General features: G+C 43.5%; 1 protein-coding gene across 4 annotated transcripts in view; it reads left to right on the top strand.

Annotated features, from left to right (window-relative positions):
- The window catches only part of cacna1g (calcium channel, voltage-dependent, T type, alpha 1G subunit), a 451,566-nt gene extending 439,275 nt beyond the window's left edge, over positions 1 to 12,291 (top strand). For all 4 annotated transcript variants that reach the window (XM_041814821.1, XM_041814822.1, XM_041814823.1 and 1 more), the window contains 3 exons: positions 4,400 to 4,595; positions 5,040 to 5,209; positions 10,578 to 12,291. In XM_041814821.1, coding sequence (XP_041670755.1) covers positions 4,400 to 4,595; positions 5,040 to 5,209; positions 10,578 to 11,579 — 1,368 coding nt within the window. In that variant the 3' untranslated portion in view covers positions 11,580 to 12,291. The remainder of the gene's footprint in view (positions 1 to 4,399; positions 4,596 to 5,039; positions 5,210 to 10,577) is intronic.
- Positions 12,292 to 12,573: the final 282 nt, after the last annotated feature.

Here is a 12,573-nt window from a genome sequence, read left to right as displayed (position 1 = left end):
TCTGCTACATACTTCAGTTTACATATGTCTTTTCAAACATGTATTTCCAGGTCTTATCTGTGTGTAGCATCCTTACTTTGTGTGTTGCTCAGAGCGTGTGTGTGTTTCTATGCTCACCAGCCATTGTCTCTTCCTGCCTAGATCCCTCTAGCGGAGATGGAAGCTCTGTCTCTGGCCTCTGAGAAATCCTGGTCCCTAGCTCTGACCGACGACTCGGCACCTGACGAATTTAACCCCTTCTTTCTAACCAGTCTGGAATGCAATGTATTGACAGCTCCTCTCTTTCTCTTTCTCCATCTGTCTTTCTCCTCTGTCCCTCTGCAGTATCTTATAGTATTTCCTTTCCCAGGGCGCTTCCAAAGCCTCTTGTCCCCCCACTACTCTCAGAAAAGTAACAGACTCAGGGGTAAACCAGCGGGATGATTCATTACATAAACATCTCATTTGCACTTTTATTCCCAGCACAATAAAAGAGCTTCAGTGATAAAATGTTTACGTTAGAAAGGATTCCATGACTACTTCGCAGTTTTGCACTTATTAATACCTCCATAATTGTTTAATGACTACAGTTCAGCCCAACTCACAGAGCTTGTTAACATTTTTCCTCTGACACCCAGCATCAGTCAGTGGTGTGTTTGGAGTTTTTTTTTAAAGAGAATACAAAACATCCACATTTTTGGCTTAACAGCAGAGGTTTGTGGGTCAATGACTCAATGAAAAATGGCCACAACTTTATAAAAATGTAAAAAAAACATGTATGTGTACATTAATCACATTACTGTACAGGCCAACAGTTTTCTATAATTCCTAATAGATAAATAGAAAGTAAAAAGATAAGTCATTCTTCCAGGATAACCTTTAAATGTTTCAGTTTAGATGTTAAAAAATTTGCAAAAAAAAAAAAAAGAAATATCACCTTTAAACATCATGCATAGTTTAAAACTCGGACTTGAGCCACACTTAGAGTAGACGCGACCTTAAACTTGACTTGGACTTGCCCCTGTCATGCTCCTGAAATGCAACCCCTCCGTGTTTGGAGCATGAATCCTGGAGCTCAGGGCTCATGGTCGGGTGCATGTAGTCCCACGACAAACATATCCTGACTATTAAAAAACTAAAGAGTGGCAGCATTTACCCGCCAATCTTGGTGGCAGCAATGCTGGTAAGTGTTTGCTAACTGCTATTAAACCACCAACGAAGAAGAGGAAGTAGAGACCCACTGCGTTAGTTCATGCAGGACACAGTCCCCCCCCAGCTGTGATCAGCTGACAGCCAGCTGATTCCAAATATTGCCTGCCAGCTCCCACAGCCAATCACAGCTCTTTCTCTCAACACTATGATGTATTTAGATATAACATACTTCTCCCAGCCTGCATTAATGCTGATGCACCACACTGCTGCTGCTGGTAAAGTAAGCTTATTGTTTTTTGACAGATTTATCCACAGTGGGGAAATATCACAGACTTTGAATGTCCGACGAAAACTACGTCACATTTTAGTCTAGTTTTAGTCATCTCAACGAAAACTAAACTTAGTTTTTGACAGTTTTAGTCATCACAGATCTATTTCTGTTAGTCTTAGTCTAGTTTAAAGGCTGTCGACGAACATTTTTAGTCATAGTTCTAGTCATCGATATTAACACTGATGAAGAGTACCCAAAAATGTCTTTAGATAGTCAAATCTTTCAGTGAAACTTCCTTAACATTAGGATAAAAAAAAAAAACGCCCCTAGAAAGTCCATGCAAATATCTGAAAGATTTCAAGCAAATTCCCCAAATATAAAATAAAAGCAAATTCTCCCTTAAAATTCGTGAAATTTACAAAAAAGATTTTCCAAATTTGGCCCTGTGATTGACTGGCGACCAGTCCAGGGTCTACCCTGCCTACCCAATGCCCTTTATTTTAAAACTGCACAGGCAATTTGTTTTCATTTCTTGATGTTCACTTATTTTTATTTTTTAACTGTTTTTAAGTTGTCATTTACATGATTGACATAAAGATATCAATCAATATTAGGGAAAAATACCGCAACTGCATTATCTTTGCAAATTGTTCAGCCCTAAATGGTACCAAATGTTCTCATTTCCCTGAGAAACATTAGTTCATATCTTTTTAGCAGTAATTTTTTATTAATATTCATTAAAACCATAAGAGACCTGACTTGAACTTGCAGCTGCCTGCAAGGACTTCAGACCTGAACATGGTGATAAAGGACTGGTGCTCTTCTTTGCATTAAAAGTAGCTGTGATTTACTCCCACACTGAGACTTTTACATGCAGCCTCACCAGGATTAGTCGATACCTCTCTATTATTACTTTGTCATTGTGGCTAAGGACATCCCCTCTCAAACTGGCAATGAATGAAATGTCATCTTGGTGTCTGTGTGTAATTAGCAGGCACTTTGGCTCATTAAGAATCACATCACATCCCCAAGGGTCATGTCTTCCCCACAGAGGGTCACTGCAACCTTGGCCCATGCTGCACATCTCGGCTGCTGATACAGAATTGGATTGTTTATGCCAGTGGTGTTCAAACTTTTTAACCCAAGGCACACCTAAGGTTAAGCCGAAATCTCAAGCCACATCATATTTAAATCAATACAAAATATACTTTTTAAATAATATTACAGTCAAGGTGGAGATATAGGGGAGAGCTTTCTGGGGCCCAGCCAACTGGGGATCATGGAGATGGCAAAAGCGAGCAAAAGGTGGCAAATATGGGTTAAAAGTGATGAAAAAGCATGGCAAAATTGGTAAAAAGTGGCCAAACAATGGGTTGAAATTGACAAAAAACTTGATGATAGTGTCAAAATAGTGGCAGAAATGGGTTACAAGTGGCCTACAAGGGTTAAATGATGTAAAAAGGTGGTAAAGATTGGTTAAAGGTGATGGAAAAGGGCAAAATTGGGCAAAAAAGTGGGCAGACAAAGGCAAAGGTGGGCAAAAATGAGCAAAAAGGTGGCAAAATAGATCACAATTGGCAGGAAAGTAGGAAAAAAGGGGTTAAAATTACTGAAAGGTTGTAAGAAGGGGTTAAAGTGGTGGGAAAAATGGCAAAAAGTTTTTAAAAAATGGCAAAAATGGGTCAAAAGTAGTAATAAAATGTGGCAAAAATGCAAAAAAAGCAACAAAATTGATTAAGTTGTCAAAATAAGTTGAAAAAATGGGTAGAAAAATTGGCTAACTTGGTTAAAAATAGCATAAATTAATAATTTCAACACCAATTTCAACCCAGCAATAGCTTGCCATGCTTTTCAGCTGTTAATGAGGTAACTGTTAGCCAGGATGCTAGCACCAATGCTACTGATCCAACACACACACACTGATATCACCAATAAATCCCAACGGGGGAGGGCCCATCTCTGGGGTTTTTCAGGGGTCCAGATCTGTGGGTGGGCCTGGTTACAGTTCTTGCCATAAAGTTGTAATAATGTATGGTATAAATTTCCACAGCACACCTAGACTTGCCTTGAGGCACACTAGAGTGCCCTGCCACACCATTTGAGAACCACTGGTTTATACCTTCGATCCAGAAACAGAGTCCGGCAACACATGACATGAAATCACTGTTAGCTGGATGTGCTGGGAGAGCTCAATTAAAAGGGGAGGATTTTTAAAAAAAGCAGTAGAGGAGTGCAAGAGGCATTGAAAACCCTGGTGAATTAACCATGTGCCCTCTGTTTCTTATCTTATTCATTCCACCTTTCCAGCCTAATGTGTCTCCAGTCCAGTCCAGTCCAGTCCAGTCCAGTAGAGTAGTGCGCCTCCTGCCAGTTTGCAGTTCTCTCTCCGCCGTCTCTTCTTCTACCTCTTTATATTCTCCTCTGTCTCTCTCTGTACCCTGAAAATCTTAATCTCCCTCTCTGTCCCTTCACTTCTGATCTCCTATGTGCTTTCCATGTGAGTCCAAGTCTCACCGTCCCTCCTTCCAGTCCTGTCTTCCAGTCTCTTTCTTGCATTGTACTGTAGTTTGAAGTCCTCTCTGGGTTGTTGAATCTTGGTTGGAGCTCCGGTAATTCTGTGGTGAATGGTTTGGTCAGGCTGCAGGACACTGTCCCAGCTGACACACAATCACAGAACAGGCTAATCTAAAGTTTAATAACTAGAAGGTAAAAGGCATTCCAGGATGCTGGAAGCCTTACTTTAAAATGATAAAGGGCTTTTAAATTCCAGCCCAGCGTGTCTGTGATCTGTGGCAGCTCCGTGCCAGTCTGCTCCAAAGTTCAAAGATCCCGTGTGTCCTCTGTGTTTGCTGACGATCCCTGCTTCTCTGTCCACATTGTACGACATATCTTTGAACAGTATCAGCTCTGGTTGTGTCAGAAAGATTGTGAGAGTGCTTGAGTAAATGAGCCCCCTTTCTCCAGAGAAACCCTGACTCTCTTGTCTTCTCCCCCCAGTCAGAGCAGCTTGATCCTGGGGAGTCGCTGGAAGGCAACCTGCTGAGTGTCAAGAAGCCTACGGTGGGGCGCACACACTCCCTGCCCAATGACAGCTACATGTTCATCCCTCTGCAGCCAGCTCTGGCTCCAGCACAGCTTCTAGCACAGACACAGGGGCCCCAGCACATACTGGGGACTCACCGGGCCCAGAGAGGTAAGGCTCAGTCCGTCTTTGGGTTTAGCTGGTAATCCCATTAGTCATTTCTCCACTGTGGGTAAATCTGTCAATAAATAACACATCTGTATCTCTTCTGCCTCTCAGCTGTAGAAAGCAGGGACCCCTATCAGCAGATATCGAAGGGTGTGGCTTAACCATACCCCTTCCTTGACATTTCACTTAATATTCCATCATCATATCAGGTGATGCCCATTAATGATGATGCTTATCACAGTGGTCAACCTAAACTACAAGTGCAGGACATCATCAGCAGGAAACTCCTGCAGAAAGTCGTCCAAAAAGAGGCTTAAGTCTTAGTTTTCATCCTCAGGCATAGCTTTGAGAACATGGACAAGGCCATCAGAAGTCCCCCCGTGGATCAGCATGTCTGTTTTGATGTTCTGTATTGTTGACCAGTAGAATTCCTTTCTCTGCTTGCAGGCTCCAGTAGCTCAGTACGATCACAGCCGGAAGAATCTTCCCATCAGCTGACCGTTCCTAGAGACCTTTTCCGTCCCATCAGCCCCCACAGCCACTCGGACTCAGAAAGTATACCAAGATTACCCCCTCCGAGGCGCACGCACATGCTCAGCCGGACCCTCCGTAGACAGGTAACTCCCTCTAGCTGATCCACAGATCCACAGGAGATGTTTGTCAGTGCTTTTTGTTTTTCCTGTCACATAAAAATGGCTTCCTCCTGAATCTGTTTCCTTGTTGCATGTTCTAAACCGTATCACTTTTCTTCCTCCTTCTTTCTTCCCCTTTCCTGTTCCTCCTCTTACTTATTTGCTCTTTCATTCACATTCTCGGACCTCAGCTCAGCTGGGCCCAAAAGCCGCCTGACCCCGAGCTACTGCTCAAACACAGATACTCCTGTTTCTGAAGCAGCGACAAACTCCAGCGAACACCTGGCCTTTCAGAAACACTGGACAACATCACACACACAAACACCCCTCCATCCGTCCCTCATTAGACTGAGTCTACTGCTAACCATCAGCCACTAAGCATCTCAAACTCTGTAACAGGTACTTCTGCCCAAAGGAAGCTTACGTGGGACTTTACTGGAGTTATACTGGAGTTATACTGGAGTTATACTGGAGTTATGTTGCATCAGTAAATTAACTAGAGCAGTGATACTCAATATGTGGCTCTGGAGCACATGTGGCACTTTTGTGATTATTTGTGGCTCTTTTTGTCTTGATTTTGAATACCATTCCCCAAGAAAACCTTAAAAAAAAGGGAAGCTTTTTTGCCCTTTTTCACATTTTTTGCCACTTTTCCCCCACTTAAGCTACCTTTTGCCATTAAAAATCACATCTTTTCTTACTTTTTTGTTCAATTTTGTCACTTCTTTTAGCTGCTTTCCCTATTTTTGCCACTTTTCGCACATTTAAGCTTCCTTTTGCCATTAAATATCCATTTCCCCCTATTTTTCGTCCCATTGTTGCCACTTTCATCCCATTTTTGCCTTTTTTCACCATTTTTTGCCCATTAAAGCTATATTTTGCCATTAAAGACCACTTGTTTTCTATTTTTTTGCCCATTTTTGCCACTCTTGACTGTTTTTGCCTATTATATTCACTTATTACTCTTTTTTGCCATGTTTTTGTCCATTTTGGACCATTTTTTGGCACCTGTAACTCATTTCTCTCACTTCTCACCCTTTTTTGCTACTTTCTGACCCTTTTTCCACTTTTTCTCTCCTCATTTTTGCCCCTTTTCACCCATATTTGCTGCCTTTCGACCATTTTTGCCACCTTTAACATATTTTTATTGCTTCTTCAAGCTGTTTTTGCCACTTTTCACCTCTTACATTGTGGCTCTGGCAAAGGCTTTTTTCAACAATTTGGCTCTTTGGTTGAGCAGGGCTGAGTAACACTGAACTAGAGGATAGATCATATTGAAAGCCAGGTAAAGATGCTTTGTCCCACAATGCAGTGCACTTACTACACTATAATAACTCAGGGGATTGCTACAGAACTGCAAGTGCTGTCCATATGCATTTGGCCATTTTGTACTCACAGAACTGCAGTAATGAGGCACTTGTGATTTTCTATTGACTAGGCTAGTGCTTACAAGTTAAATAGTTGTTATCTGACTAGTTTTGCATAAAAACTTGGTAATTTTTTAGTCATGTTAAAGTATGCACTGTTATTATCAGTGATTTTGTGTTGTGGTGCTGTGGCTGGTGATTGGCCAGTGTAGTTTGAGTTCTTCACCACTAGGTGTCCCTGTGGTCACATAGTTCAGGCTCAAGCAGGATGATCCCACATTTCTCAAAGCGCTAAGCTTCAAACAAACTCATGCCTTTCTCTCCATCTCTGTGCACTCTTTACTTCACCGAGCTCTGGGTCACGAGGTCATGGAAACATTTTATAAGTTTTAGCAGCCATTGTGCTTACTAACCCTTCCCTTCCTACAGCAGCTGCATTGTTTACCCTCTGACTGTTGGCCTCAGCGCTCTGGAGCAGCAGGGAGAACGCGAATCAGAGCTTTGGAGAACATTCACTAGAAACCTATCCTGCTTATGCTCTAAAGGGTTAAAGGTCAAAGGTCAGAGGGTCAGGTTGTCTGGTTCAGAGTTCACAGTATCAATGAGCCAAGTTTAACTGTCAGACTAAAACCAAGGTGTTTCTGTGTGTTATATATTGGGCAATGGTGAGTTTTTTTCTGCTATTGATAATTAAAGGTCACATATTCTACCCCTTTAAGACAAGTGTTTATCGGTCTCAGAGGTCCCCAAAACATGCCTGTGAAGTTTATTGCTGAAAAAATACTTCAGTATTGGAGTTCTGCATGTCTAAAAACCCCCTCAGAACGAGCTGTTTCTGTGTCTTTAAATGTTAATGAGCAGTCTGACTCCACCCCTGACCCCGCCCCTCTCAGGAAATGGATGTGGCTTTCTTGATCAGGATCAGGAGAGGAAGGTGTAACTTTCCTCCGAGCAGGGGAGGGCCAAGTGAACTTGAGGGTGGAGCTAACTCCTCACATGACATCATGAGGGGAAAATCTGAGAATGGCTTGTTTCAGCACACATTTCTTGAAGGTGGAGAAAGGGGGGTGGGGGGCGGTGGATTTGAGCTAGAAGAACCTGAAAAAGTGTATTTTGCATAATATGTGACCTTTAAATATCAGAAATCCGGTCTGAAAATAAGCTTCATTTGTACCTTTTGAGAAGGGGTGTAATGGTTCACAGAGGCCTTGTTTCATTTAGAGTTTAGTTCAACAGGGGTAAATTTAAAAAAAATTCAGTGCATTTGGAAGTATTCAGACGCCCTGAATACAAACCTGTCAGTGTGGTTTCATTTTTTTCACGTTGCAGCTTGTTACAGTTGAAAAAATGCAGTTTTTATTCTCCTTAATCTACACTCAGTACCATATAATGGCATGAAAACAGAATTTAGAAATGTTTGCAAATTTATTAAAAACAACTGAACTATCACATTGACATAAGTATTCAGACCCTTTGCACAAACACTTGAAAATTGGATTGGAGTCTGTAAAATCCTCTCCTCAGTGCAAAACTCATGATATTATTTATTCATTTATGTATATTTATTTATTACCAGGGACAGTGCAGGTTAAGGAATATGGAAACTCAAATTTGTTAGATTGTAGCCAAAGCTTATGGTATACAGCAGTGATTATCAACTGGCGGTGCGAGGGCCATATCAGGCCCCCCACATCTTCTCATCCGGCCCCCAGAACATTATCAGCTTCAGAAATATGCAGAGAGAAAACTATGTTGATGTACATCCAGTCTATCTAGTTTTAAATTCCCTATAGCTGATAAAATAAACCCCAAAACAGTCGCAATTAAAATAATTATATGCGTATTGGTTTAATGTTTGATCCATTTTGCAGAAATCCACCTGCCAGCCATTATCACTAAATACGATGCATAATAAACACATACTTATCAGTTCATTCTTGATTAAAACCGTGGTTTTCTCTCGACTTCAGGTGGTTTCCAGGCTAAGGAACAATGCTAAAAAAACAGTTTTTCACCAATCATGACACAGCATGAAGCTCAGTAACAGAACAAAACAACCACAGAAATATTCAGCTCAAATATCTCAATCGCCCCCTTGTGGCTGGCTAAGGTATAGGCACTGAACTCACTTTAGAGGCTTAAAATAGCATACATTTAGAAGAAAATATATATTTTAGAAATGTATTTATCAGACCAAAATGTCTCTTTATTCTAGTTTATTTGCAAGTCTGGCTCCCAAAGCATCCTACAAGGAAAAAGCCGGCCCTCATACAAATGTAGATGAAGATCCCTGGTAGACATTTTACATGTGCAGGTGCATAATGAAAAGAAATACATTTTTACAAAGTCCCACATATAATAATGCAAGTGGCTATGACTTTGCCTAAGACTGACCAGGAATGAAGTGACCACTGTATTTAAAGTTCATAAGGAAGATGGTAAAGTGCTAAAGTGCTGATGTGATTGAACATAGTCCTATTGCAAAAAACACACCAGGAGTTTTGAAAAAAATCTCAGAGGGTAATTGGAAAGTATTAGGCACGCATGCAGAGCTCCAGAGGTACTGTCAGCTTAAAGGCAATCTCTGACTCTGCATGAACAGTGGAGCATGATGTGGATTAGAGCTTACAGTGTGGCTGTTTGCTCTTGTAACGAAATGTGGCACAACTCTGACAAAAGTGATGCTTTTCTTTTGCTAATAGCATTAGAAAGCTCGCGGTCATGCCGAATTAACTTGGCAGAAGAGCTAAACACCCTTTCCTTCATAAACACCTTTCAGTGTGGTTCTTGGCTCTTTACTTCATGACGAAATGTGCAGTTCCACTGCTGCTACAGTACTGTGCAGAAGTTTTAGGCATGTAGAGCGCTAACGGTTCTTTACAGGTCCTGATGTTCCACAACCCTGGGCTGAAGAGAGGAGGGAGGGCGGCCCGAGTCAGTGTCGACACATTTGACATTTTCAGCAGCCAAGGTAGAGCTTAACAGCATTTCTTTTGTTCTGGCCTTTGGACCCCTGGTAATACGCCCAGCAACCACCGACAGTTTTCAGGTGCTTAGAACAGACACACAAAACCCAGGGGGTTGTGGCGACCCTCCTACCCGCCCTCACAGTACCCTAGGCTATGTTAAAGCGCCACATCTACCCATAACTCTGCCCTAAAGCTGTGGTTTTTGTTTTGTTTTCATCAGATTATTTTCCCATGCCCATGGTAATGTACAAAGACATCCAGAGCATGACCTGGGTTGTGTCAATCCTCCTTCCCGCCCAATGGGGCCCTCAGGTGGGCATACTTGCCATTACACGCCTTACTTCAGCCTCAGATTTCTGCCCAAACATGCCTAAAACTTCTGCACAGTACTGTACATCCAAGCTAATTGCTACACAGTAGCTGCAGCCATTGCTTTCAGTACAACTAAACCCCGCCCCTAGCTACCCCGCTCGTTCTCCTCAAATGACGCTTATTTATCCAGCAGGCAGCCATGAAGGAGGCCAAATCTGCTACATGCACAGCTGCCCTGTTTCTAAACTAATGAGATTTTACTCCAGTGGCAGATTTAACAACAACCTCTCCTCTTACCTCAGATAATCCCTGCTAGCCCCGTAGACCTCCTAGTCCTTTCCAACCCCAGTGCAGCTTCAGTAGACAGCTGTTCAACATGAGCCTGGTCGAGGCAGGGATCTTTGGTCAGTAGGTGTGTAGGCTTGCATGGATCTGCTCGTAAAGGTCTGGGATGGTTCGGTACTATTACACCCCTACTTTTGAGTGTTGCTCCTCCATAAAACAAGGGTAGAGGAAAATGGCTGAAATACTGTGAACTCTGACTTAAACTATTGCTTTACATCTCCATCTCCTTAAACTAACTAGTCTCCCTTTTCATCTTCCTTGACACCCCCCAACACTGTCATCACATATTTACCTGCATCTCCCCGCTCTTCTCTCCTGAACCCCGACCCCCATCCTACCCCTCCACGCCACGTCTTCAAGGTCGCAGTGTCAACTGACTCTCAGGAGGCGCTGTGTTCAGACGGAGGGGAAAGCATAGATGGCCTAGTGAATGTGGCTTCTCTAGGTCTCCCTCCATCCCCCTCCTCCTCCTCCTCCTCTACCTCCCCATCACCATGCACCAACCATCAGCAGCCTGCTCTCTGCCTGGTTCCTGCCACGCCAGGCGCCTCCCCTAAGCCCTCGCGCCCCAGCAGTGTGCACACCCAGCTTCACGACCAACACTGCCTCGCCTCCTCCCCCTCTTCGCCTCCTCCACCTGTACCAGCCAGGCTGCACCCACAGGAGGAGGCCTCTGTAGATCAGGAAGTTTCGCTCATTACACGTGCAGGGTTAGCTGGCAGCGACGACATCATGACGGAGGACACTGACGATGGCGGTAATGAGGGTTACAGTGACTACGCAGGTGGCCAGGAGAGCCAGAGTCCGTGTTTGAGGCAGCTGAAGAAGTTCCACAGTGTTGACGCACACGGCCGCAGCACCCTCAGGCCCCAGCCCCGCCCCTACTCCTGGTTGGATGACCCGCGACGCCACTCAGTCGAGGTCTGCTCCTCGGTGGAGTCCAGCCCCCAACGCAGCACCACGTCCACCTCCTCTGGCTTCGTGTCGCGGGCCGACAGCCTTCAGATCCACAGCCAGACTTCAACGCAGACCTCTCTGCCCTCACCGCGCCGCAAGAAGAAGATGAGCCCACCCTGCATCTCTGTGGATCCACCTGAAGGACTAGAGCCTCATTCGGGCCTTTACCCCAGCCTCGGCGGACTAGGGGGGATGGGACTGGGGGGATTAGGGATGCCTCCTCCTCTGCCCAGCCGGGACAGCTGCCTGAGGAGGAGGGCGCCCTCTAGTGAATCCAAGGACTCCCTTGACTTGGGAGTTGGAGAGGGATCAGGACAGGATGGAGGTTCGCCAAACCCCAACACCAACCCCAAGCTATTGACTCTTCCCAGTTTCTCCTTTGAGAAGACGAGCTCCGAGCACTGAACACACACACTCCAACATACTGACGCAAACACAGACATGCAGCTGGTGACGCCTCAACACACACAAACACACGATGCACTCCGTGTATCTGTGATGGTGATAGTTCTAGTAATAATGCTGTAGAGAGTAATAATGGTAAACTACAAGAAACAGTTAAAACATCCTTGGTTTCATAAGGAGTGAAGTACTGTAGTAGTGTGACCATCTTTTGTCTTTGTATTGTTACTGCCAAAATAACCAGAGAAGAAGACACATGAAACAACAACAGTGTGACTGTTTCTCTTCTGCTACGCCTGCATGCCACTGGCTGCAGCTTGACCCAGAACCTCTGACGTGACATCAGCACCTGGGATCTGGCGCCCTCCGTGGTCGCCGTCTAAACTGCCTGGTGTTGCAAAGGGTGGGCTTTGCCCGGTCAGTGGAGGTACAAAGCAATATGAACGTTTTAGAGACACTATTTTCTTAAATTATTGGGCCATAGTGTTTGTACAGAATGTGTTTTTTAATTTCACTCAGTAGTTATCTTTCTTTTGTCTTTCTTTGTGATTTTCTTTCCTTTTTTTGTCAAATTGTTTGTCCTTGTCTTTTTTTTCACTGTAGGATATTTCTAGCTTTCTTGGTTTACTGAGGAAAGTGAACGTTTTTCAAAGTGCTGAAAACCATGTATTTGTAGGAATAATATATAAATATATATATAAAAACAAGTCATTAAACTGAGCTTGGATTTTTAAGCACACTCATGTGACTGCTGGTTTGATTGTTGGAGGAACAAAAGAAGCTGCGTGTGATTTTTGTTCATTGATTGCACTATTCCTTTGAGTGTCTTGGAGGAGGACGAAGAAGTGCTACGGAAAAACATGATTTAAAATTGATTATAGAGTTTCTTCTTATTTATTTATTTACTTGACTTTGAGTTTGACTTCTCAGGATGTGCATCTAGCTTTATATGTTCAGGAGCGTGCAGCAGCAGATTTATATCCCACTGGACACCAGA

The sequence above is a fragment of the Cheilinus undulatus genome, linkage group 20 (assembly GCF_018320785.1).
Source record: "Cheilinus undulatus linkage group 20, ASM1832078v1, whole genome shotgun sequence".
NCBI classification, from domain to species: domain Eukaryota; kingdom Metazoa; phylum Chordata; class Actinopteri; order Labriformes; family Labridae; genus Cheilinus; species Cheilinus undulatus.
Note: the sequence above shows the minus strand (reverse complement) of the source record. Positions and strands in the feature narration are given on the sequence as shown.